The sequence below is a fragment of the Trichomonas vaginalis genome, chromosome IV, assembly GCF_026262505.1.
Source record: "Trichomonas vaginalis G3 chromosome IV, whole genome shotgun sequence".
In the NCBI taxonomy this organism is placed as follows: domain Eukaryota; phylum Parabasalia; order Trichomonadida; family Trichomonadidae; genus Trichomonas; species Trichomonas vaginalis.
The window spans coordinates 16,006,993-16,032,751 of record NC_067206.1 but is presented as its reverse complement, the minus strand read 5'-3'; the positions used below and the strand labels follow the sequence as shown (position 1 = coordinate 16,032,751).

Below are 25,759 nucleotides of genomic sequence, written 5' to 3'. Positions count from 1 at the left end.
TGTACTTCAAAACTCTTCTTTGGTACTTCTTTATCCAATCTAACAACTCAGAGTCTTTTATACATACTAACTTAGACTTCTTTATAATATCTTTGAACGAATTGACGGTTTGGTCAAATTGACCAGAAGTACTACAAATGACAACTAACTCATAGAATGGGTTCTTCTCATCTAGTTCTGTTGTTGTGCAGCCATTTTAAGATAAGTGAAAGTCTTACCCGACCCAGGTGGTGCAATTAGACCTGTTATACCATTCTGAGCAAATAAGAACTTGTCATGTATAGGCTTTATCTGAGCATTTTCTAACTTCCTCTTGTTCTTGTTTAAAACATTCTCAAATTTTTTGTCAATGTCAGCAAACTTTTTTTCTAACATATTTTTAGAAAAATTAAAATTTTTATCTTTTTGAAAATGTCTAGCGATTTCGCTATCTATATTCGAGATAAACTTTTCGACAGCAAAACATCTGTCGACCATAAAATCTTACATAGTGTAAACAAGAAAGGTGAATTTGTTCTAAAGTTCTGTTTCTGGGAATATGACAAGAACCATAAAACATTAAGCAGAGCAGTCTTAAAATTTGTCAATGACAGACTTGTTGACAGAGATGACGCCTCTTGGAGAGATGAAGTCCAACAAAACTTCTTAGAATGCAAAGAAGACACATGCACTGTTCTTGAAGATGAAATAGAAAACAGAATAGAAGAGCTATTAAAGGACAAAGAACTTTTACAAAAATATGGTTCTGAGAAGTTTGACATAACTCCACCAGAAAAGAAGAAGAGAGAAAAGAAAGAAAAGAAAGTAGAAGAAGAGAAGAAAGAACCTGAACCAGTTCCAGAGAAGGGGAGATATGACATGTAAAAATAAAATTTTATTTTAGAACATTTCTGGGTCAATGTCAATGTTCTCTTCCTCTTTAGGAGCAAACACTGGCTTAGACTCTAAAATCTTTTTACCCAATTTACCTTGAACTTCTACAACTTTAGACTCATAATATTCATAGTCGTCTGCTTTCTTGGTTCATAAGGTATAACAAGTTTGTATGCTTTACCTTCTTCGAGTTTTGAGAACCTTCTGTCAAAACTTTCTTTGACTGCTAACAAACCTTCTATGTCTAAGTCTTCAAATTTCGCACCATTTTTAGTCACAACAGCAAACTTAACTGGTTCGATGTTCCAAACTTTGCTGAATGAAGACTTTTCAAAATGGTAGAAGTAAACATTCAAATATGTGAATGGGTCTAGTTCTTCTTTAAGTCCTGACATGTACTTGTTTACTGAGATGAATTTTGCCATCTTTTTCTATCGGATAAAAAAAATATTTTTTTAAAATTTACTCAGAAAAATTTTCTTTGTATATTTGCCATTCCGAACTTCGAAAAGATGTTTTTATACCAGCATAGAATTTTTCTCTAGAGCTTGGTCTTATATATCGTTTTCATGACAATATTTTCTATATTCTTCATATAAAGCCTTTTTTTCATACATTTCATAAGGACAATCTAACCAGAATAGCGCATATCCATTTTCGTTATCTAGGTCTCTATGCTTCTTCTGTTTGTAGAATTTCGCTTTTCTCTATTTTAGTTCTATGTCTATATATTGTGGCTTAAAAAGATGTGGGCAAGAAGGGTCTGGCGCTATGTAAAAAGTTAATTTTTCTGTCATCTTTTCTATCGGATAAAAAAATATTTTTTTAAAAATTTACTCAGAAAAATTTTTCTTTGTATATACACCATTCTGAACATCTAAAAGACTTTTGACATTTGCCAAGAATGTTCGTTTAGAAGCTGTCATATAACCATACTCTTGACAATATTGTTTATACGAATCGTACAATGACCTTTCATCTAAACACTCAAAGTCAGTTTCATCTATGAACAGTTCATATACACTTTGTTTGCTTCTAACAATGTTGTCTCTTCGGTATGTGGAATTTGTCTTGGATTGAACTTAGAAAATATCTAATGTCATAAAATATGAGAAACAAGTGGTTGTAAAAGTCAGATGTCAAAGTTTCTGCTAAGTCGTCAAAATATCTGTATCTTGCATATGAGCTTCTGACGTTCTGACAAACTACATATCTTCTGTCAGAACTTTCTAACTTCATCGGAACAGCATTGTTTGAAACCATAACGAAGTTTGCAACATTTTCACAACTCTTTGGTCTTTATATTTTCTTTCAACAACTCCAACTTTGTCTGTTATAAGACTCTTCAAAGCATCTGAGTTCAAAACTTTTGTTGTATCTATACTTTGAAGTTCGTTACATACTATAAGTTTCAATATTCTCTATTGAAGAGTTAAATTTACCGCAGATGTTTTCTAAGTTTGTCATATTCGGATTCGAATAACCTTCTAACAGTTTGCACAAAATATCTGTAAAGAATGTGTTCTTACCTGTTCCTTGTTTTCCAATTATAATGAGAGCAGTTTCATTTTTAGCACTTGGATGTTGTAAGATGTTTGCAAACCAACATAAGATATACTCATAGACTCTTTCGTTTCCATTGCATATAATTTCTTTGACATGGTCTAACCAAGCTTCTATAACATTTTTCCTTTCCATTCTACTTGTTCGTATTTATATCCAGTGAAGATAGAATAGAAGTTTGGAGAGGTGTATAGAACTTTATACCTCGAACTGAAAAATCTTCTAACTTTGACAATAAGATATCCCAAGCATCTAACATCTTCATGCCAACTTGTACGACTTTTATTTTCTTAAGTTTCTGTTTACATTCTTGTTCTGAAACTATTGTTGCTTTAGGTTTGTTAAAGACTACATCCCATTCTTTCATAACATAACATTCTGGGGCAGAGTCGACATAAATGACTAAACGTTTCAAATTCTCGACTGCTTTGTTATAGTCTCGAAATGGACACATATTTCTGAATGTTGGAAGTCATAAAAATCTGAAACATCTATTCTGTACATTTTTATAAAAATAAAAAAAAATATTTTTTTTATTCTTGAGCTATTTGTTGTTCTTGAGCTATTTGTTGCATTTGTTGTTCTTGAGCTATTTGTTGTTGAAGTTGTTCTTGTAATACAATACTTTCACCAGTTGCATCTTCCAATTCGAAACTTTCTGCCGTCATTGACAAATACATAGGACATAAAAGTTTTACAGGAACAAAGTTTGCGTCAACTAATGTCAAGTTTATATTGCCAAAGTGTTTGAGTTTACTAAGCTGAAAACTCTGCATTCGAATGAACAATAGGCAAACCAGCAGAGAAAGTGTTGTTTATACGCATAAGTATCTTTTGGTCATAGTAGTTTCTGTCGACATTCGAATAACACTTTGAACCTAAGTTTGAAACAATATATAAAATAGGTGTACTTAAAGTCAATGGAATAGACATTCCTTGTATGACACCTTTTCCTGTTATAGGAAACTGTTGGTAGTAAAAACCAGATATAAGTTTTGTATTATAGCTCATATTGTTTATAGTAAACTCAGTCGGACATCCAAACATAATGAAACCTGCTCTAGTTGCAGCACATGTTACACTCGTCCTTAAAGTATTAAATAAGTCAACAAAACCTGTTGGTGGTATATCTGAGTAAGTATCTTCAAAGGAGTATTTTTTACCATTCACAACAATAAAATCTTCTGGTGTCAAAAGAGCAAAACAAGCTTTAGTCGTCATTGTGTTTAAAGTTAGTTTACAATATCGTCCTTGAGGACTTTGTAAGTTTGTTGTTATAGAATTATATGACTCAGGGTTTTTAGTCGTAATAGTATAAACCATTGTGTCTTCTGCCATTTTACTTAGCAAATAAATTTTAATGAAATGTTGTGGTCGTCAAATATTTTTATAACGTCTGGGAAACTATATTTTAAGTTCAACGTTTCACCTCCTTTCATAACGTATATCTTGTCAATGACATTATATGAAACACCACAGCAACTAACGTCGGGTTCTATTTCTTTGATGTTTATATCGTCTGCCTCTGTCAAAAGTTTCAATAGTTCTTTCAAAACTTCATGAGGTGCAATGACATATGAGTTCACTTTTACAGGGTTGTGTTCGACCAAGTTTAACATTATACCTAAAGCTTGACAAATCTTCTCCTGAGTTTGAAGTTTGTCTTTCAGTTGTTGGTAGTCGTTTCGAATATCTGCAACAGAACTTAAGTCTCTGCTAACTTCAGGGTATGTTGGTTGTTCTTTTACAGGAACAATTGTTATACCATCTTCGTCTTCGTATGGTTTCCCCACTTCAACATCTCTTTCTTTGACATTGACAATAACACTTTGACTGTTTGTTTGAGTTGGTGAATTTAACTTCACATCTGCCACCGCCATTAAACCTTTTGAAACACTTACGCTTCTATTTTTCGGAAATGACATTTTACTTAGAATAAAAAGATGGACGTATTCGAGTATCTCTTCGAATTGAAGCAGAACAAAGTTTACACACACAAACAATACAAATACATTGACAGAATAGTTCTTTACACAAACAATGGTAAATGTTATAGAATAGCAGTCTTTGCTGAACCAAAATATTTTCATAAAGCAAAGAAAGTTGGTATAACTGAAATGGTGAAAGTTCTTGAAGCAGACAAAAATATAACTTCAAAACTTACAGATATTTCTAAAGGTAAGTTTATAATACAATATTATGTCAAAACTGGCGTACTGTCAATATTTGACGGAGAGAAGTCAGTTCAAGAACAACTTACTGACCTGCTGCCAAAATCTGCTCGATGGAAGCTGTCGTTATGCCAATCTGAGGAGCCCCAGCAGGTTTCATCGAACGAATCTTCAAAAGAGCATCTTCCGTGAAAAGTGCTATTGGTTTTGTAAACTTCTTTGCTCTCAGTTCATATGGACCGTCTCTGTCACCAGTATATTGTATTTGTACAGTACCAACAGTTGAAATACCACCCATAAAGTCTTCTGAGTCAGCAAATGGAATGCCAAGCCAAAAGTTTGAACGGTCTCCATTTGTATATTGAGTTTTTTGACTTCCTGTATGGGTCCATACTTTCACATATGGCATAATAGAACTTTGCATTTCAGGGTTAATGGTTGTTGTGAAGTTGTTGTTAAAGTTCATAGCATCTAATGTCAAGTTGTATGACCTCATATCCTCAACTGTAGAATATTCTTCTCTTGGATAATATTTGCCATCTATGTTTATATGATATTTAATACCGGGGTTGTAGAAACAAGAATAGTCATTTATAGTTCGTCTGAACAGTACAAACATAGTATCTGCGTGTTTCATTGCAGTTGTTAAAGCAATATCTGTTCTTGCACCTGCGGTTCCTGGATTTTGGTTTCCAACTTCACCTGCAAAGTCTTTGACAGATATTTGGTGTATAGGGAACATAAGTGGAACTGCAATATATTTGGCAGCTAAAGCATTTGAAATATCTGGGTCCAACATATAGACTGCAAGTCTGCTTTCTATTCTCTTGCATTCAAATTTTTCGCATGTGAACCTAACTGGGTCCCAAGCAGTTCCAGCAGCATTGAAATAATACTTTACTTCAGTGTTGAGGTTTGAGAAACCAAAGTCTAAGTCAACTTTGTCTTTGCAAAATTCGGCGAATGACGTTTGATTTGCTCCCTTTACGTCTGTAAGAGTGAATGGGTCTTGTGTTGGTGCAATGACTAAGTTATTTTTGCTTGGAGTAAGTTCAATAGAAATTTTTCCTGCCCAGTTTGGCAAGTATCTTAAAAACCTGAAGATGAGGAAAGATGACAAAGGAACTCTAAGTTTCAGTTTTACTTTAGTGACAGCATTTCCATCTGAACCAGAAAGGTTAACATAAACTCCTGGAACGTTAGGGTCAAGTCTTCTTATTTTCTCAATAGTTGCATACTGGTCTGTTTGTTCTCTAGCTTGTGGTTGTACTGAGTTTCTTAAAGCGAACCATTCATAGTTTGCCCATGTTACTGTTTGAACTAAGTCAGAGTTAGAATATATCTTATATCCCATGAAAACTTCTGGAGCATATTGGTATCCGACATAGAAAATTCCATTGCAACCTTTCTTGTCAGACAACTTGGCAGAAGGTTTTATTTCAATGTCTTGTTCCACGTATAAGAATGAGTTGTCAATAGAAATTATATGAAACCTGTCGCAAGCAATATCTACTGTTGTTGAAGAACCAAACTCACCTACATTTCCATAAGAAACAGCAGTTGTATATTCGTAAGTTCCAGGAACTATTTCTGACCTTCTAATGGCATTGTCGCATTCGTTATACCATTCGGAAACATTTCCATTCATGGCATCCAAAACTGTTGGCGTTATATTCTGAGCGGCGTACATTTCATATGGGTAAAAATATAGAATAGTTGGATTTATTTGTCATAATAGAACCCACGTGGACCAAGCTTTACTTTCTTCCTGGCTGAGTTTTTAACTCTTCTTTTTCCTTCATTGCCACTACTTTCACTAGATGAAGTTACTTCTTCACTATTTTCACTTTGTTCTTCTCTTCTTCTTTGGTGTCGCTTTTGGTAACTTGCCCTCTGCTTCAAGTTGTTGCATCTTTGCCTCATGTTCACCTAGTATGTTGTAAATTTCCCATGTCCTTTTTGCCTTTGGGCTCTGGTCGCCCATCTCAGGTAACCTATATCCTAGAAAGATTTCGTCATAGTTTGTATTTGAGTCTTCGCGTATTGTTTGCATGACTCTTTCCTGAGTTTCCGGTTCAAGCTCTTCAAAAAGAGCTTGTCCATATGGAATAAGCTCGTTTCCAAATATATGTTTTTGTAGCCATTCTGGTTTTCTTTCCATGTTACCAACAATATCTTTTGTGAATGGGAAAGCTTTTACCCAATGTTTCAGTCTTGCGTCATTTATTTCTGTAGTTGGTTTTATTTTGTCAAGGAACATGTTTTTCAATACTAACATTTCATTTGGTACTGTCCATTTGAGTTTTCTTAAATATTCATCCCTTCTCGGTTCATTGTCTGCAAAGTAAGTTTTTATGACATTTTGTAAACTTTCGTTTGCAAGGTCATGTACAATAGGTTCTCTTCCTTCTCTCTCCCTAACTTTCTTTCTAAACTCTTCACCAAATATACCATCTCTATGGTTCTGTGTAGTTCTTTGAGATAAATGTTCTAGAACGTCAGGTGTTATATTTCCATCAGCCATGTTCATTTCATACTGGTTCAAAATATCTGCATCTTTCATATCTTTCAATGGCATTAAAGCCGCGCTGAAAATACCAGCTATATCTGGTTCACCATTGACTTCCATTGCGTCTACAACTTCTTGGAATTGTGGTTGTAAGTTTATGAACCACCTATCCGGGTTAGCTTTATGACCCCATCTCATTGTAGTTCCATAGTCTGCAGAAACAAAAGTAGGTTTGTTTCCATATTGGCTAGGTTCTGAATGAACTTTAAACAATGTTTCATTTCTATATGTTTTGTTGAAATTTAACCTTTTATTTTCACCGAGTTCATCCAAAGATTGAACGTTATATGGTCGTAAGTAAAAAGGGTTGTTGTATGTGTGTACACTTTCTTTCAGTACTTCCATTCTATGCTGAATATTTTCATCTGGTGTTGGAGTCTTTTGTATGTCGGCAAACATTTTTCGATATTCTTCTACTCCGTCAGCCGAATTTTTCTTAAACTCTTGGAAAGATTCCATATTCATCTCATACTCTTGTTGAGGGTCAAGATTTTTCGGCTGTTCCAAATCTTCATCTAGTTCTGTGAAGTTAGTTTCCAAAGGAGGGATTTGTTCGTTTCCTTCTGGCTCTTCTAGCTGTTGTTGCTGAACTATTTCTTCCATGTCTGGTTGTATCTGAACTTCTTCCTGTGGAGTTTCTTGTACCTCATCTGCTGGCATTTCATATATTCCGAGACCGTTTTTAACAAGTTCCCTCTCTAAGTCATCCGCATACATAACCCTTTCTTCTTTCGTTCCGTCTTTATTTTTTACGCGTTTCATGAAGAGAGTTGAATTGTCATTTAGCTCTGACACCAAATATCTCGGAGTAAATTCAGTCATGTCATTTGGATGATATGCTATTAAATCATATCCCTTAGCGAGCTTGTATTTTCCAGGTTTGAAATTATATCCCATTTGGTGCTGAACCATAAAGCTAAATAGGTTCGGGTCAGTATTTCCATCCTTGAACTTTCTAATAGCTTCTTTATATCTGTCACTAAAGTCAAGAGTATCTGGGTAACCATAATTTTCCTTTAGCATTTTTAAGAAATCTTGGTTTCCTTGTTCTCTACTTCTTTTATGTCCTTGCTCTGTTTGTGGTTGTTGTGTTGGATTTTGAACTGTTGGTTTTGGTTGTTGTTGTGCTGGATTTTGAACTGTTGGTTTTGGTTGTTGTTGTGCTGGATTTTGAACTGTTGGTTTTGGTTGTTGTTGTGCTGGATTTTGAACTGTTGGTTTTGGTTGTTGTTGTGCTGGTTTTGGTGCATGCCTGTGTCTGTGTCCATGTGACGATGTAAATGTTCTAGGTAGTCCTGGTGCAGGTGCTTCTCTTGGAGGGTTTGGTGGTATATAAGTTCCACTGTTGTAAACAGAAATTCATCAAAAGTGACACCTCAGAAAAGCTAAAATATTGAATTTTTGGAACTTTTGATAGAGCACGTTTTTAAATATTAATTAAAGTAAATGTATATTTTGTAAAGATTCTTTTTAATAAAAAAATAAAATTTTGAAGAAGAACACAAAATCTTCTGAAAAATAATATCACATAAACTCATATTATTTTCTAATATATAACTATTTTATATAAAAATCAAATTCAATGATCTTAAAAGCGAAGGATAAACCTCAAAATTTACGAATATAATGAGTGGGAATATAATGGTTATCTATCATAAAACCATATGAAATATCAATTTTTGCTTTACGCCTATTCCCACTCATTATATTCGTAAATTTTGAGGTTTATCCTTCGCTTTTAAGATCATTGAATTTGATTTTTATATAAAATAGTTATATATTAGAAAATAATATGAGTTTATGTGATATTATTTTTCAGAAGATTTCATTCTATATGCCTATGAAAAGTACTCTCAAAACTAACTTTTTCCTAATTATAATTAAATCTAGAATATTGTATTATGCTTAGTATTATTTCATTTTTCTCATTCAATTTAGAATTTACAAATGTCAAAAAAATTGAGAGCTGTCACTTTTGATGAATTTCTGTTTATTACACCACTAGCTAGTATATAAGTTCCACCAGCTGGTATATAAGTTCCACCAGCTGGCACATATGTTCCATCTGCAGCATAATGTCCTACCTGACTTTTCGTTTTTAAGAAAGCATTTACTAGGTCTGTTTTGGTCTGTTGTAACTCTTTTTCTTGACTTTTCACAACAGTTGCTCTAACGGCGTCATAGGCACTTTGAACTGCCTGTCTCGTTGCTGCATCTGTTATTTTCGTCATATTTTGTGCTACTTCTCTTAACTCTTTGTCGAAACCTTCAGACTTCAGTTTCTTTCCAGATGAGAAGTCGTTCACTAGTTTCACCTTACTATGAAGAGCTTCGAAGGCGTTCTTAAAGTCAGCATTTGTTAAAGCTTCATTTGAACTGTCTTCATCCGCTTGTATTTTTGTCCTTATTGACCCTATAAGTTGGGCTGCTTTAGCGTTGGCTTGGGTATCTAACCAGTCATTGTTAGCTTTTATATATTCTGCGCTTTTCATTGCCTTTTGCATGGCTGCGTCGTTATTTTTACTTTCTTGTGCTAAGTTTTCATACTGTACGGTTTGGTTTTGCAACTGTAAAAGTTTTTCTGCCTTTACATTTGCTTCAACTTCTTTTTTATACTCATCGCTATCCATATATGTCTTCAGGGCTTTTTGTTTTATCTCTTCATCTTTCAGTACTTTATATTGAGTAGTATGGTTTTTCAAATTTATGACATCTTGTTCCATTTTTGCTACTTCTGCTGCTTTTTCTGACACTTTTTTCGCATATTCCTCTGTACTTAGTTCTTTCAGTTGTTCTTCTTTCTTCTTTTTCTCTACGTTTAACTCATTGAGTTTCTTTGTGTGTCTGTCATATTCTAGTTTCTTTTCGTTTTCACTTATTTGTTTCTGTATGTCTATGTTTGACTTTTTGACATCTGTTATTTGATTTTTGAGTGAACTCAAATTCATTTGACTTTGAGGGTTATAAGCTCTTCCGTCTGCAGCTCCACCATAGCCTGCCATTTTCGCTAAAAGTGCCGCTCTTAAACCTCCACTCTGTGCACCAAGAACTCGGTTTAAGAGCATAGGGTTGCTTGACATTTGTTGCAACATAGTGGGGTCATTCAGCATTTGTTGTTGCAACTGTTGTTGTGGTGTCAGTTTTACTATTGGATGTTTCAATGCTCTCTTCCTCTTACGTATATTCTTACGTAGCTTACGTGGCATTTTAAGTGAAGTTAAAAAGCGGTTTTCGACAGATGTTTATATGACACTTTTTGTTCAGCTCAAAAAACTACTCGGTCAAAGTGTTGTCACCGGCTGGTCGGCTGGGGTTCGGTCCTCCTCTACGTTCTTGTGTCCATTTCTTAGGGGCTAGAAGGGGCGCAGCCCCTGGAAGCCCCACTCACCTGACCTAATATATACATATATAAATATATACATATATAAATATATACATATGTTGTGTATGAAAATTCGGTTCACATCACTTCTGACAAAAGTGACAAGTTTACATGGCAAAAATAGTTTACATGGCAAAAATATATAGGGTATTTTTTAAAAAAGTAGTTATCTTTATATATAAAAATAAAACTTTTGATATATTTGAGTAAATGATTTATTAATTTATTTATTTATTTTTTTAAATCAAATCATATAAATATATATATATATATATATATAATAGTGAAATAGAACAAGAGATAATTATTGATGATTAAATTGTAGACGAGGATAAAAGTTTAGATAAATTAATAAAATTAGTGTGGAATCAGACAAATTTCGGGTTGTTTGGGAAGGAATTGTTGGCTATGATGTACTGATTCATGATCAGTACATCATAGCCAACAATTCCTTATACAAAGTTCAAAAACTTGGGTGCAATCAGTTCTGATTGCACCCAAGTTTTTGAACTTTCCATTAACAATTGTTCAATCACATTTATACAACCCAAATCTATACCAATCATACTCTTATTCATACATCATATTTTAAAAACTTTTTTGCAATATGATATATGTAAAGTGTCAAAAATGAATTGAACCGAATTTTCATGCATTACATAAATATATACATATATAAATATATACATATATAAATATATACATATATAAATATATACATATATAAATATATACATAAGGTCAGGTATGAGGGGCTTCCAGGGGCTGCGCCCCTTCTAGCCCTGAAGATGTTTAGTATAACTTTGTCCGGACAAGTAAGGGTCTATCGTCGCTACAGGAAAAGTTACAGGCGTTCCAAGGAAGTATACTTTGAGAAGCCTTCTTCTGGGTCGAAAACATTATATAATGTGTCGCTTTTCACAAATTATATATGTTTTCATGTTTTGTCACTTTTCTGTCACTTTTCAGGAAAAAACATTTTTATTATTATATATAAATGAATTTTACAAAACCACCGTTACCCTTCTTTGGAAATAAGAGTAGATGTAAAGATATTCTATTGAGAGAACTTAAGAAACTACCGAATGGTCTAACATTTGTAGATTTGTTCGGTGGAAGTTTCTATATATCCCATTTGTGCCATACAATATTCCCAGACTCAAAGATTATATGCAATGACTTCGACAACTATATGGACCGTCTCAAACATATACCAGACACAAACAATATATTGAAAGCGTTAAAAGAAAAGATACCTATAGGTAAGATGGAACGTATACCATTAGATAAGAAAAATATTGTGAGAGAGGTTTTGAAAAAAGCAGAATATATAGACTGGGATAGTATATCTGCTAGACTATTATATAGTGGTTCTAAAAGAGTTCATGACATTGAAACACTTATGTCAAAAGTTTTATATCTTAACTATACAAATGTTTTCAAAGAGGACATAGAAAAATATATTGAGGGTATAGAGTTTGTGAGATGTCATTGGACAGAGTTGTATGAAAAATATAAAGACAAGGAAAATGTTTTCTTTATAGTGGACCCGCCGTTCTATAACACATGGGATTTTCAATACCAAGTAGACTGGACTTTGAGAGACTCTTTAGAAACTTTAGACGTTTTACATAACTGTCCATGCTTTTACTTTACATCCGATAAAAGTGGTTTGGAAACCGTTATGAGATGGTTAGAGGACATACATGACTATGAGTTTATATATGACAAGATAGAATATGAGAGAGGTCCTATAAACTGGAGAAAGTGTCACAATAAAGAAATTTTACTAGTAAGTAAATGTGGTTTGAAATAGGACTACTTGTTTTAGGTTTTTTCCATTGTGTCATTTATTTATTTGACGTGGCAGAAAGATATAGAGAATATGAAGATGAACCAATGCCTGCAAATGTCCAGTATATGTACTCGTAAGAGATATTTTTATCTAATATTAAATGGACGCACAGAACTTAGCGAATGCACAGCAACCTGGACAACCAAACCCAGAGAATATTCCAAATGAAGTTAGAATACAAACTTCAATGGCAAACTATGGTCAAGTGCCAACAGATGTACAAATGCAAACTGCCATGTCAAATGACGCTGCGTTAGGTTTGCCACCATGGTATGCAAATATGAGATGGAAAGAGTTTTATACAAACCCTGAAGTGGGATATAAACAACTTTATGCAGATGACGCGAACACAGGAGTTGACCCAGAATATGTTTTCTACCAGAGGAGAAACAGAATGTATGCTCCAGTTAAAGAATGCTATGGAACTCAACAGGAAACGTAAGAGACTAGGTGGACATTAGATTTTTACATATAGTAAAATGGGTTTCTTCAGTAGTATTGGAAACTTCTTTCGAAATGTTGGAAGAGGTATATGGAATGGAATAAAAACCGTAGGAAGAGGAATTTGGAACGGAGTCAAAAATATTGGTAAAAGAGTAGGTCAGTTTGTTGGTATTATACCTAAAGACCCTGAACCAGAAGAACAAGCTCCTGTATAACAACAGCCTGAACCTGCACCACAGTCAAGTTGGCAACCAAATCCAACACCTCAACCGTATTAAAAAATTATATTTTTACCGTTCGATAGTAGTTGTATATGAAACTAAGTTCTAAGTAAAACGCATGGTATAATGGAACTATTCTCTTTCTTCCATCTGTTGTAAACCATACTTGAAAGTCTGAAATACTTCCACTCGGCGGTTCATATAGCTTTGTAGGTTTTTCGTAAAAGTCATTTGCCAAGCATAAAAAAGAGTTTTGGGCGCCAGAAAATGAAGCATGAACTATAATAGCATCTGAGTCGAAAACATTTTCATATGTTCCATTAGGGTTTTCGACTTCATAAAAGTCCGGGTGTACTGGATATTCTGCAGGCTGATTTAACATCCTCAGAAATCTATACCATGCCAAGTTGTTATATTTTGTAGAAATATAAACGTTTTCTCCAAGGTCTTCTATTCTATTGATTTTAACAGTTGCATTTTTCCTGTCATATATAATATCGAGATGGTACTCTCCCTCGTCAATGTTATACTGCTTTGCATATTCGATATAGATGTCGTTTATTTTTTCTTGAAAAGCTTGAAGAGTTGTTTCTAAGTTTACAAGCAAATTCACTTGTAAAAGTTTTCCCTGTTCAAATTTCTCATACGTATGTTTTTCTTTGTTATAGTATCGAACTTCAAAACCGACCGTAAATGGGAAACCATGTATGGCTTCTGAAATGAACTTCATTCTACGAAAGCCAATAGCTTTTGTGACAGATGGGTCTCTTAACCATCTTAACGGGTAGTCAAAACGATAGCCTTCATGCTTTACGGTCTCTGTCTCAAACTTTTGACCGACATTCGTAAAAAGTTCATCTAATGGTTTAGTTGTAGCAACTCTTGAATTTTCTTTTTCTATTGAAAGCATATTTTATCTAGAATAAAAATGTCAAATGAAACAGCGTCTATGAGAGAAATACAACACAACCGACAACTCATTATACAAGCTCTAAATAAGAACACAACAAACTTTTCAAACTATTCTAAGATATCTGAGTCATTGAAAGAAGGAAACTTAAAACTGACATTAAACCCAATGACAGATGAGTTTCTGTTTCAAGACAATAAGAACCATACTGTTTGTATAAATCCAACAAAAGGAACTTTAAACGAGAAACCTATAAAAGAACTTCTTTTGAAAGCAGATGTTGACAACAAAGCAGACAAAACATATGTAGACAATGCAATAGCAAAAGAAGAAGAAAGAGCTGACAAAGCTTATGCAACAAAAGAACATACTCATCCTGAACTAGCAGACAAAACATATGTTGACAATAAAATGTCAAGTGAAGTGACAAGAGCTGAAAACGAATATTCTAAAAAGACTCATACACATACCATTGCAAATATTACAAACTTACAAGAAACCTTAAACAGGAAAAGTGCCGTTGGACATACACATTCTATATCTGAAATAACAGACTTAAACGTTAGCCTTGAAAAGAAAGCAGATAAAACATATGTTAACGATGAGTTAGCATGTGTGGCTAGTAAGTTAGAGAAGAAAGCAGATAAGGAATATGTGGATGAAAAAGATAACGAAATGAAAGAAAGGGTTGACTGGTACCATGAATGGACATCGAAGATTTTAAAAACTAAAGCCGATACAGGATGGGTTTCAGGATGTTTAGACCTTAAAGCAGATAAAACATATGTTAACGATGAGTTAGAGAAGAAAGCAGATAAGAACCATACACATACAAGTTTTACAACTGTTGCTATAGAAAGTATTGAAGGAACGGTTGAAGAACCTGATGGGGATGTATTATATTGGAAACCTCCTAACTTTCCACAAGGTTTAACATCGGATGACGACATAACGACGATGAGAAACATTAGATGTAAAGATGTTTATGTCATGAAGGATGAACATAATATTAAATTCACTGCTCAAGATTTATATGACAAGAAAGCAGACAAGAACCATACACATACAAGTTTTACAACTTTTACAGCAGATGATATTACACTAAACACAACTTGCCAAGTAAAGCTCCAACAATACCACCGGCAACAAGTCTTGTAGATACTTTGATATCTAATGACAATAGTATTATACATCTAAGACAGGAACTCAATGTGCTTAAACAAATTTTGCCGAATCTTATTTACCCGGTTGGCTCTATTTATACGTCAATGAACTCTACCAGACCAGAAGTAGTACTTGGTTTTGGAACTTGGACTCAAATAGTCGACAGGTTTTTGTATTGTGCAAACTCTTCAAAGGAAACAGGTGGAAGTAAAACGATTTCAGGTGCAAATTTACCTGCGCACAGTCACTACGTAAGTTTAACTACATCTCGAGAAGGTGGGCATAGGCATAAATATTGGGATTGGACAGGAATGACAAAAGGTAAAGGATATGATGTTAAAGACAACGTTCAGTTTGCTATAAATTGTTACTTGGATAACACTGAGGTAGGAGGAGACCATACACATTTCGTTTCAGGGTATACGCAAACAACGGGACAAAGTAAAGACTACATGCCACCTTACATGACAGTTTACGCATGGTATAGAATTGCTTAGTCGTCATTTTCAACTTCTTTAGCATATTCGTCAGGAGTTGTCTTATATTTGTTAGGAACTGTCTTTGAAAGTATACCACCTTGAACTTTGACAAGTTTGAAACGAGGTCTGACAATAGTAGTTTTATCTTCTGCTTGCAGTCTGTACATTTTGCCATGTTTGCCTAAAACTTCATAATATTCTCTTGTATACTTTCTTCTATTTTTACGAACACAAATGTGAGTACCTGTCGAGTTCCCATTGTTGTCATAGTCAATAGTATTTTCATATGGGTCGCGTTTAGGTATTTCTATTTTTACTTTGTCACCTTTCTTAAGTTTGAAGCCTGGCATTCTTTCTTGTTTGTCTCTTTTGACTAAACTATTAAATATATAGTCTTTCTCTAAGTCGGGGTTGTTTTTCATTTCTTCGGGGGAGTGGTTTCCCAAACCTTTTTGTTTACGGTTATTGTAAATATTTAAAACTTGTCTCATCTTTGCCATGGAGAAGTGTCTATACTTGTCGTCATATGACATTTCATTTGCTTCACCACCTTGTGGTTGGTTTAAGTCTCTTAACATTTTTATACAACCGTCAATGACACCAAGAGCAGAATGGTTTTGGTCGACAATGAAATATTGGTTTACATTTTTTGAACGCAGATAGTTTTTAATATCGTCTGATTTGAAAGAACTTTCACAGTCAGATGTCAGTTTTGTTGGATGGTATTTGTCAACAAATATTGTCAAAGCTGCTAAGATATCTAAAATATTTTTGGACTGTAATGGTATGGCTTCACAGTATCTTGTGTTTTGACCGACAAATATTAGCCAGTATGGTGGTCCATCTTCTCTATACCTCGGAATGTTTTCCAAGATATCCATAAACCAAGCATTTGGTGTTGAACTAAAGATTTTTACCATGAGTGCTTTCTTTGTCGCTTTAGAAACATAGGGGTCCTTGTTTGGATTCGTCATTTTTTAACCCATAAGAAATGGGTTTATTTGGCGCGTTAGCAGGAGTTGCATCCAGATTTTTACCCGCAGTGGGAACAATAGCCAGAGGTGTATTTGGAGTTGGAAGGAAGATTTTGAGTACATTAGGTATACTTAAAGAGAAAGCACAACCTATTATACAAACTGTACAGAAAGGTTGGGAGGTAGCACGAGATGCAACAAATCTTATTCCAAATCCTGAAACAAGAGGAAAAGTTCAAGGATGGATGGACAATGTAGGAAGACAAGCAGGAAACTATTATAACAAAGCAAATGACTACTATAACCAAGCAGGACACTATATGGACCAAGGTGAAAGATTCTTTAACAGAGGATATAACCATGCACAACAATGGGTAAACAATAACCAACCTCAACCGCCTCAAACGTGGGGAATGTAAAGTTTTTTACTGAGATGAAATGAACAATACAGCATTGAGACAAATGGGTTCAAGATGGATTTGTCGGCTTCCAGCAGTTACACAACGTGTTTGTCAAGTTCTTCCTATACCTCAGGAAGTTTTAGACCGACTTAAAAACAACAAAACCAGTTGAAAACAAACCAAACTAAAATTTTTACTGAGATGAAATGACCGAAGAAGTTGAAACGGTAGATTTGACACCACAAACAAAAAGTTCAGAACCATTGTCAAAACCTGTCAAAGAACTTACAGATGAAGAGAAAAATTCAATAATAGAAAGTGCCAGGTCTGGAAATACAAACCCTAACTACAAAGTCACTTTTCATAAAAATGGAACGGCAAGTATCTCAAAAAAGAAACAGACTCTCACAAATAAAATATTGAAGTCTGAAGGAGCTTTCGAGACAACAGATGGAAAAGTTTACTTCACTGACCAACAGTTCATTATAGAACATCTCATTGACTTAGAGTCGAAATATTCTAAACTTTACAACAAACACAAAAAGTTGAAAGGAAAACAAAAACAAATGGCATATGATATTTATGAAGATGTTGACGACACAACTGTTCCTGCAAGTGAGGTAAAGTCAGAGGAACCAAAAAGTGACGAAAAACCGATAGAAGAAGAGAAACCAAAAACTGAAGATAAACCAAAACCAAAGTTTAGTTTGGAAACTAAACCAAGTCAACCTTCATTAGCTGGTATGGGTTGGCGTCAAAGACTTATGGCAGCAGGCGGTTATGTAAAGTAAAGAGAAAAAATATTTTTTTATTTTTATAAAAATGCCCCCATATAGAATGGATAGAAAATCTGCTAGAATAAAAGCAGAGTTACAAAGATATGGTTGGAGAGTTTCGAAGAATTTTAAATATAGGAAGGGAAGACCCATAAAAGTCTATGACAAACTGGCTGGTCTGACCTACGAAATGGATTTGGAAACAGCACGTGCAAATTATCCAAACAGACTAGAGAGGTTAGAAGAAGAACGTCTTATGGACATGCCTTTCGATGTTAGTGAACCTCAAGTTGAAGGACACGACGGCTTTGCCAGATTCTACTGGAAACATGACGAACAATTGCATCCTTTGAGAAGGAAAAAAGGAAAAGGTGAAGACACACATGCTCCCATGAAAAGAACAAGATATGCATATGAGAAGTACCGTGAAGTTAGAAGTCAAATTACTTCTGGTCGAACCTTTACAGTAAACTTTGACGAAGGAAAGAACAAAGAAGGCTTCATGGGTGTACTTGCTGCCATACAAGACGGAAATAAGAAAGGACACAATCTCAGATTGACCATAACAGATTTGGATGGTCACATTTACTATGCACATGGCAATGAACAAACAGCCGCAAAACTTCTTGACGCTTTCAAGACTACAAAGAGAGAACAAATGTTTGACTCCGACTCAGACATTTTGAATGCAATTGAAGGAATTGCAAGTGTCAAGTTCGAATGGTACCAACCTAACCCTCAAGCAGTCAGACAACATGTTTGTTAGATGAGAAATATGAAGTAAAAACGTTTTTAAAACCATATATTTTTACATATATTAAATGCTTCAGGTTGAAAAACAAAGAACAAAAGTAGCAGATACAAAACCGTTAGACTATATCTTTACAAATGCTGGTAGGACTATTTCAGATGAAGAAATTTCATCCCGAGCTTACAGGTTTGACTATCCAATTCGTTGGCTTCAAAGTCCTTCAGATGCAAAGGCAATAGGATTTAGAAGAGTTTTGTTTTCAAATAGAACTAACGCGTTTATGTTCGCAGTATATTTTCATGGGCAGTATAAAGGTTCTGATGGTCTAATAGACAAATTTGATGAAATGAGAATCTTTACAGTTCGTTCAGACGAAAGTCTTGAGAAAACTCTAAATGACTTTCAAACTCAAATGAACAAATACTATTGGGAATTTCAAGAAAAATACGCCTCTTTACTAAATGGAACATACTATCTGAAACTAGAATATGACAAGATGAACTCCACCGTTTCATTTCAAAAGATTGAAATTAACCCTCCAAGAGATACAGAGTTTTTATTTTGGAAAGTAGACAAACGTTCTTGGGCACAATTTCTTCGGTTACTAAACCAGAACGAACCATTACCACCAGATGGTCCATTTAAATTTATACTTCCACCAGCAGATTTGACAGTTTATAGAAATGTGTTTGACCCTCAAAATGTTATGTGTCATGCAAGTTTCAGTTCAAGCAACAATAGTTTTCTATGTATTGGTAAGGACGTTTATGACTTTGCTTCTAAATTCTACGAACCACCTAGTAACAGTTTCTCTGACTTTCAAGTTTGGTTCACAACAAATGGTGTGCAGCATATTATACCATTGTACTATGACTTTTATCTCGAATTGTCTTTCATATACAACTACGGAAAAGTGCTGAAAAAGTATTGAAAAATATATTTTAGGGTAGATGGTTTTTAGGTGTCACCAGGTCCTCGGTCCTCGGTCCCTCGTCATTTTAACTTCTCTGAAAAAGTGTGACAACATGACATTTTGACAACAGTCCAGGAAAATGTCAAGACTTCTTCATCGTAAATGTTTTGTCATGACTTCTTCGTATATGTTTTGTCATGACTTCATCTTCGTATATGTTTTGTCAAGACTTCTTCGTAAATGTTTTGAAGAACTGAAGGTGTCACCAGGTCCCTCGGTCCCTCGGTCCCTCGGTCATTTTAACTTCTCTGAAAAAGTGTGACAACATGACATTTTGACAACAGTCCAGGAAAATGTCAAGACTTCTTCATCGTACATGTTTTGTCAAGACTTCTTCGTACATGTTTTGTCATGACTTCTTCGTATATGTTTTGTCACCCGTTGAATTTTGTATAAAAAGCAACCCGCTGTTTTCCGGCGGTTGGTATATTCTTCACAAAATGCTTGTTTTGCCATGACTTCATCGTAAATGTTTTGTCAAGACTTCTTCGTAAATGTTTTGTCAAGACTTCATCGTAAATGTTTTGTCATGACTTCATCGTAAATGTTTTGTCAAGACTTCTTCGTAAATGTTTTGTCATGACTTCATCGTAAATGTTTTGTCAAGACTTCTTCGTAAATGTTTTGTCATGACTTCATCGTACATGTTTTGTCAAGACTTCATCGTATATGTTTTGTCAAGACTTCATCGTACATGTTTTGTCATGACTTCATCTTCGTATTCTTTCACCCGTTGAATTTTGTATAAAAAGCAACCGTCGAAATTCTGGCGGTTGGTATATTCTTCACAAAATGCTTGTTTTGAGGTCGAGCCACTTTTGGCTCCACCGTATTTTTCAACCAAAACTCATGAATTTTGACACTTTCACAAAAAACATAAAAAATAAAGTTAGTTTTTTTAAAAAAATATTTTTTATTTTTATTGTAAGAACATGTTAGCAACAACAGCACCAAACTCTTTAGTCATGAACCCAACATCTATGTTAGTAGAAATGAAAAGCTTCATTCCTTCTTCATATACTTTCGAAACAGAAATCCAGAAGATAAAGCAGGAACTTCTCCAAGGAGATTTAGACTGTAGTGCGAAAGATGAAACAAATGAACAGTATCTTTATGAAATGCAGGATCTGGTGGAACATCTACCTAAACTTCCTGAAATACAACAACAAAAGCTCACTATTCCTGAATTCGATGAAATTGAAGTCAAAGCAACTGACTCAGTAGAAATAAAGAAGTTCATACGTAAGGTAAACTATGAGTTTCTTGGATTTCATTGCAACCACAAAGTCATGGACAAAGATTGCGACATGGTATATTTCATTGACATATATAAATCTGAAGAATTTAAGACCTACGACAACTTTGTTTCGTTAGTTGCTGAATGTGTATGGCAGATAAGAGATAAAGATAGAAGAGGTAAAGTATGGAACGGACAAATAAAACCCGCAACTTTTGAGTTAAAGAAAACCATTTACGCCTTAGTTGTTTTAGCAGGTAAGGTTTCAATGTACAATGCTAAAATGAACCCACAATGTTCAAAATGTAAAGCAGCAATGAAGAAATATAACTACTCCGTCAAAGAGATAGAACGTATGAGAAACGACTATGCTGACTTAAAGAAAGAAGTAGAAAAGCCAGCAGAAAACAAAATGGACATGTTAGAATTTCTGAACAAAAACTATCCAACTGCTGACGATTTCCTTCTATCTGATGTCAAGAAGAAATATAAAGAAACCTTCGGCATTGTTAAAACTTTTGATATCCTTCGTGAAGAAATAGAAGCTACAAAACTGTTTAAAGTCATGAACCATCACAACATATACCATGTAAAACGCTTGTGAAACTTTATGGTAGAAATATATTTTTGTCTGATTTACGCTCATTGACGAAGAAGTTTTGACAAAACATTTACGAAGAAGTTTATTTCCTGTGTTGTTGTCAAAATGTCATGTTGTCACTATTTTCAAAAAGATGTTAGTTGACCGAGGGACCGAGGGACCGAGGGACCTGGTGACACCTAAAAACCATCTACCCTAAAATCGTGAAAAAAATGACCAAATTTCATTATATAACTGTTATTTTTTTACGAAGAGAACTTTAACACTTCGTAAAAAAATCCCTGAAATCATATCTTTTATACATGAAAATCGTAAAAAATTGCGAGTAGGGAAAAAAACCTGGTCGCCTAAAACTCATGAAAATCGTGAAAAAATGACCAAATTTCATTATATAACTGTTATTTTTTTACCAAGAGAACTTTGACACTTCGTAAAAAAATCCCTGAAATCATATCTTTTATACATGAAAAAAAAAGTGAGTTAAAATGAGATGTTTACTGTAAAGGTACGATGTCGCCTTCTGTGTTTATGAAGAACGCCTGACCCGAGAAGTGTAAGAGTCCTCTGAGAATTTGGGCAATTCGTACAGTTGGGTTCTCTCTGTTTGGAAGTTGTATCCACGGACGCTTTGCAAAGAACTTCAAGAGGGTTTCTTTCTTCATCTCTTTTATGTCGTCTACAGGAGTGTTTTCTGGTATTTGCAGGACAATTCCGGTGTCAATTTCAATTTTAAGCGCACTTCTTCCAGACACCCAGCCTGCAATGGTCTTGTTTGACTTCAGATGGCTCAGGTAGTTCCTAACTAGCTCATTTATCTCTATAAGGTAGATTGCCTCATCTGCTGGGTCTATGTCGGTCATTGTTTCAAGACGAGTCTTTTACTTTTTTCAAGACAAGTCTTTTACTTTTTTCAAGACAAGTCTTTTACTTTTTCAAGACAAGTCTTTTACTTTTTCAAGACAAGTCTTTTACTTTTTCAAGACAAGTCTTTTACTTTTTCAAGACAAGACCCGTATTTTTTCAAGAAATTTTTTGGTGTAAAGTTCTCAAATTTGAGAACAGTGGTCTTGATTTCAGACGATACCCGTACTTTTTCAAGACAAGTCTTTTACTTTTTCAAGACAAGTCTTTTACTTTTTCAAGACAAGTCTTTTACTTTTTCAAGACAAGTCTTTTACTTTTTCAAGACAAGTCTTTTACTTTTTCAAGACAAGTCTTTTACTTTTTCAAGACAATGTCCGACGTACCACCAACCGAGCCCATATCCCAACCAGAGGAACCTAAAGCACCAGCCCCTGCACCTCAGCAACCTCAGTTCCAGCAAGTCCCTCCACCAAATTACTACCAATTTCCACCTCAAGGTTACTACCCACCACAAGGCTTCCCGAACTACCCTCCTCAGCCTATGCCTTACTGCCCTAACCCTTGGATGTTCATGTCAAACCCTCCACCCCAATTCCAATCTCAATCCCAATCGAAGAGAGACCAAGAGTTCGAAAAAGGTCTGAACCGTCTCAGGAAAGAGTATGCTACAGCCCCTATGGAAGACGACAGGCTTTCAGTCTCTTCCCTCAAATCGACCGATTCGACTCGTACCACAGATTCGGTCAAAGACAGAGACGACTACCTCAAGCAGTCTGAGAGACTCTTCATCCTACAACCATTTACAGTTGGAGCTCTCAAGAACATGCGCAATTACGAAGGTCAGACACCAAAGTAACCTATGTACATGAAATTTCACTGCATAAAAGGAAAAAACCTGCGCGAATCGGGATTTGAACCGAGGTCTTCGACGCCTTTAACGAGGTAGCCCATACCACTGAGCTATGAGCCGCTTGCATATTTTTAAGTAAAATATAGTATATTTGTCATACCGTGAAGGATGACCAAACTTAAAAAAAATAACGTTAGTTTTTTATAAAATATTTTTTTTATTTTGTATGTAAGGACAGATATGTCAACATCAGAGAACACAACAACTGCTATCGTTCATGAAGACATAAATGAAGAATATGAGTACATACAATATAACAAACAGTTACGTCTCATTCGTTCGGTCAAAGACGACATGTACCAAATGCAAAGTATTTTGAATGCTCTTCGTTCTACAAAGCAAGCATATCATTGGTTTGAAAACCAACAGACAAAAGAACTTTTAGAAGAATTTCCTCATATGTTTGCTACCCTCGGAAAACCGAGGGTAGAGATTCCGTACGAAAATCGTGAAAAAATGACCAAATTTCATGAATTTCCTCATATGTTTGCGACCCGAGGAAAACCGAGGAACGAGATTCCGTACGAAAATCGTGAAAAAATGACCAAATTTCATGAATTTCCTTAAGATACAAAATAGAAAAAATAAAGTTAGTTTTTTAAAAAAAATATTTTTTATTTTGTATGTAAGAAACAGAAAATGACAAACATTGAGTTTGAAACAGTTAAAAAGATAGACAATGACACCAAAGTGGTTAGAATTGGTGATTTAAACGTAAGATACTCAAAGAAATACAAGAAATATTCTTTGTCAGACATTCTAACACCATCTGGAAAGAGAGCAAAGGACTGGGTTAGAAATGCTTCTAGTCAGAAAATTTTGACAAGAAATCCTGAGCTTTTGATATCGGTAAGATTCTATGGAACTACAGCATATCTTATAGACAAAAGTCTTATACCAATAGTTTTGTTATGGATTGACCCAGTTGTTGGATATAACTTCATAACATATGGTTCATTCGATACGGAACGTTGCAGTGAAGGCTTACTTTACATCGTTCAGAAACCGAAGGACTTCAATACAAAGAGATATAAGATAGGAAGAACATATAATATAACTAAAAGATATGACAGTATAGTCAATAGAGTTAAGGTTGTGTTCGTTAACGATATGAGAGCTGCAGAAACAGAACTACTTGAAAAGTTTGAGAAAATGTATGGTGCTCCCACGAAAGGTAAAGAAACGTTTGAAGTAGATGAGATAGATAGTGCTATAAAATTATTTGACGAAGTTGCTGAAAAATACATGTAAAGCGTTTATTTTTACGCTTGACTTTTTACAATTTGAACTTTGTTTGCGTAGATGTGAATTCTGAAAGAAGTATGAGGGTCTTGTATGACTTTGTACTTCTCCCATAGTTCATGTCTGTCAAACTTACCTGCCATGGACTCTTTCATAAGTTCCATGAAATCGTCTTCGGACAATCCGGGGAAAAGTACAATGTCAGTAAGTATTCTCTTTACATCCTTACTTAAACTCTTGGCTGTCTGTACACAAATGACAACTGAGATGTTAAAGTGTCTGAGCTTCTTAAGAATTCGACACATGTCTTGTTCTCTATTCTTTAACAAAGGATGAGAGGCGAAATCATCTAAGATAAGAAGACATCTATGAGGGTAAGTCTTCCAATCGTAAGATTGCAATTTCTTCGAAATGTATTCTATCTCTTTCTGTTTGTTTCTGAAGTGTTTCTTCTCTAATATTCTCTGCATTTCCTCATTTGGGTCTTTAAACTTAGAATTTATATACTCATTTATAGCATTGTACTTCAAAACTCTTCTTTGGTACTTCTTTATCCAATCTAACAACTCAGAGTCTTTTATACATACTAACTTAGACTTCTTTATAATATCTTTGAACGAATTTACGGTTTGGTCAAATTGACCAGAAGTACTACAAATAACAACTAACTCATAGAATGGGTTCTTCTCATCTAGTTCTTGTTGTTGTGCAGCCATTTTAAGATAAGTGAAAGTCTTACCCGACCCAGGTGGTGCAATTAGACCTGTTATACCATTCTGAGCAAATAAGAACTTGTCATGTATGGGTTTTATCTGAGCATTTTCTAACTTCCTCTTGTTCTTATTTAAAACATTCTCAAATTTTTTGTCAATGTCAGCAAACTTTTTTTCTAACATATTTTTAGAAAAATTAAAATTTTTATCTTTTAGAAAATGTCTAGCGATTTCGCTATCTATATTCGAGACAAGCTTTTCGACAGCAAAACATCTGTCGACCATAAAATCTTACATAGTGTAAACAAGAAAGGTGAATTTGTTCTAAAGTTCTGTTTCTGGGAATATGACAAGAACCATAAAACATTAAGCAGAGCAGTCTTAAAATTTGTCAATGACAGACTTGTTGACAGAGATGACGCCTCTTGGAGAGATGAAGTCCAACAAAACTTCTTAGAATGCAAAGAAGACACATGCACTGTTCTTGAAGATGAAATAGAAAACAGAATAGAAGAGCTATTAAAGGACAAAGAACTTTTACAAAAATATGGTTCTGAGAAGTTTGACATAACTCCACCAGAAAAGAAGAAGAGAGAAAAGAAAGAAAAGAAAGTAGAAGAAGAGAAGAAAGAACCTGAACCAGAGCCAGAGATGAAGAAATTTGACATGTAAAAATAAAATTTTAT

The 25,759-nt window shown here is 34.6% G+C and overlaps 15 protein-coding genes and 2 pseudogenes across 17 annotated transcripts, besides 7 other annotated features; 9 read left to right on the top strand and 8 right to left on the bottom strand.

Moving 5' to 3' along the window:
* Positions 1-7,371: part of a mobile genetic element that runs on past the window's edge.
* Positions 412-864, top strand: TVAGG3_0103330 (uncharacterized protein; the record flags this gene model as incomplete). The annotated part of the gene is made up of 1 exon (XM_051222865.1): positions 412-864. One exon carries the CDS (start codon positions 412-414, stop codon positions 862-864), a length of 453 nt encoding a protein of 150 aa, XP_051107851.1.
* Positions 880-1,268, bottom strand: TVAGG3_0103320 (annotated as a pseudogene). The gene has a single exon. A coding segment is annotated over exon 1 (389 nt).
* On the bottom strand, positions 3,780-4,316 carry TVAGG3_0103310 (protein of unknown function, DUF4106 family; the record flags this gene model as incomplete). Its single annotated transcript, XM_051222864.1, has 1 exon — positions 3,780-4,316. One exon carries the CDS (start codon positions 4,314-4,316, stop codon positions 3,780-3,782), a length of 537 nt encoding a protein of 178 aa, XP_051107850.1.
* On the bottom strand, positions 6,960-7,097 carry TVAGG3_0103300 (uncharacterized protein; the record flags this gene model as incomplete). The annotated part of the gene is made up of 1 exon (XM_051222863.1): positions 6,960-7,097. A coding segment is annotated over one exon (138 nt), but the record flags the coding sequence as incomplete, so codon positions are not given.
* An 830-nt stretch (positions 7,372-8,201) lies between the features above and the next one.
* TVAGG3_0103280 (protein of unknown function, DUF4106 family) lies at positions 8,202-8,444 on the bottom strand (the record flags this gene model as incomplete). The annotated part of the gene is made up of 1 exon (XM_051222862.1): positions 8,202-8,444. The coding sequence occupies one exon, from the start codon at positions 8,442-8,444 to the stop codon at positions 8,202-8,204; it is 243 nt and encodes an 80-aa protein (XP_051107848.1).
* Positions 8,445-8,519: 75 nt separating this feature from the next.
* Positions 8,520-8,557: a mobile genetic element.
* Positions 8,520-8,557: a terminal%2Cinverted (terminal inverted repeat of Banshee-A3 transposon ID:TVAGG3_0103270).
* Positions 8,558-9,135: 578 nt separating this feature from the next.
* Positions 9,136-9,172: a mobile genetic element.
* Positions 9,136-9,172: a terminal%2Cinverted (terminal inverted repeat of Banshee-A3 transposon ID:TVAGG3_0103260).
* Positions 9,173-9,360: 188 nt separating this feature from the next.
* On the bottom strand, positions 9,361-10,382 carry TVAGG3_0103250 (protein of unknown function, DUF4106 family; the record flags this gene model as incomplete). Its single annotated transcript, XM_051222861.1, has 1 exon — positions 9,361-10,382. A coding segment is annotated over one exon (1,022 nt), but the record flags the coding sequence as incomplete, so codon positions are not given.
* Positions 10,383-10,926: 544 nt separating this feature from the next.
* Positions 10,927-11,087: a mobile genetic element.
* A 1,426-nt stretch (positions 11,088-12,513) lies between these two features.
* Positions 12,514-12,874, top strand: TVAGG3_0103230 (annotated as a pseudogene). Its single transcript has one exon. A coding segment is annotated over exon 1 (361 nt).
* A 265-nt stretch (positions 12,875-13,139) lies between these two features.
* On the bottom strand, positions 13,140-13,988 carry TVAGG3_0103220 (uncharacterized protein; the record flags this gene model as incomplete). Its single annotated transcript, XM_051222860.1, has 1 exon — positions 13,140-13,988. One exon carries the CDS (start codon positions 13,986-13,988, stop codon positions 13,140-13,142), a length of 849 nt encoding a protein of 282 aa, XP_051107846.1.
* A 453-nt stretch (positions 13,989-14,441) lies between these two features.
* Positions 14,442-25,759: part of a mobile genetic element that runs on past the window's edge.
* On the top strand, positions 17,844-18,548 carry TVAGG3_0103210 (uncharacterized protein; the record flags this gene model as incomplete). Its single annotated transcript, XM_051222859.1, has 1 exon — positions 17,844-18,548. The coding sequence occupies one exon, from the start codon at positions 17,844-17,846 to the stop codon at positions 18,546-18,548; it is 705 nt and encodes a 234-aa protein (XP_051107845.1).
* Positions 18,604-19,464, top strand: TVAGG3_0103200 (uncharacterized protein; the record flags this gene model as incomplete). Its single annotated transcript, XM_051222858.1, has 1 exon — positions 18,604-19,464. One exon carries the CDS (start codon positions 18,604-18,606, stop codon positions 19,462-19,464), a length of 861 nt encoding a protein of 286 aa, XP_051107844.1.
* Positions 20,625-21,347, top strand: TVAGG3_0103190 (organellar and viral DNA polymerase type B; the record flags this gene model as incomplete). Its single annotated transcript, XM_051222857.1, has 1 exon — positions 20,625-21,347. One exon carries the CDS (start codon positions 20,625-20,627, stop codon positions 21,345-21,347), a length of 723 nt encoding a protein of 240 aa, XP_051107843.1.
* Positions 21,871-22,204, bottom strand: TVAGG3_0103180 (uncharacterized protein; the record flags this gene model as incomplete). The annotated part of the gene is made up of 1 exon (XM_051222856.1): positions 21,871-22,204. A coding segment is annotated over one exon (334 nt), but the record flags the coding sequence as incomplete, so codon positions are not given.
* TVAGG3_0103170 (uncharacterized protein) lies at positions 22,579-23,064 on the top strand (the record flags this gene model as incomplete). Its single annotated transcript, XM_051222855.1, has 1 exon — positions 22,579-23,064. The coding sequence occupies one exon, from the start codon at positions 22,579-22,581 to the stop codon at positions 23,062-23,064; it is 486 nt and encodes a 161-aa protein (XP_051107841.1).
* TVAGG3_0103160 (KilA, N-terminal/APSES-type HTH, DNA-binding family) lies at positions 23,299-23,685 on the top strand (the record flags this gene model as incomplete). The annotated part of the gene is made up of 1 exon (XM_051222854.1): positions 23,299-23,685. One exon carries the CDS (start codon positions 23,299-23,301, stop codon positions 23,683-23,685), a length of 387 nt encoding a protein of 128 aa, XP_051107840.1.
* On the top strand, positions 23,758-24,277 carry TVAGG3_0103150 (organellar and viral DNA polymerase type B; the record flags this gene model as incomplete). The annotated part of the gene is made up of 1 exon (XM_001294661.1): positions 23,758-24,277. A coding segment is annotated over one exon (520 nt), but the record flags the coding sequence as incomplete, so codon positions are not given.
* On the bottom strand, positions 24,381-24,830 carry TVAGG3_0103140 (protein of unknown function, DUF4106 family; the record flags this gene model as incomplete). The annotated part of the gene is made up of 1 exon (XM_051222853.1): positions 24,381-24,830. The coding sequence occupies one exon, from the start codon at positions 24,828-24,830 to the stop codon at positions 24,381-24,383; it is 450 nt and encodes a 149-aa protein (XP_051107839.1).
* TVAGG3_0103130 (uncharacterized protein) lies at positions 25,293-25,745 on the top strand (the record flags this gene model as incomplete). Its single annotated transcript, XM_051222852.1, has 1 exon — positions 25,293-25,745. One exon carries the CDS (start codon positions 25,293-25,295, stop codon positions 25,743-25,745), a length of 453 nt encoding a protein of 150 aa, XP_051107838.1.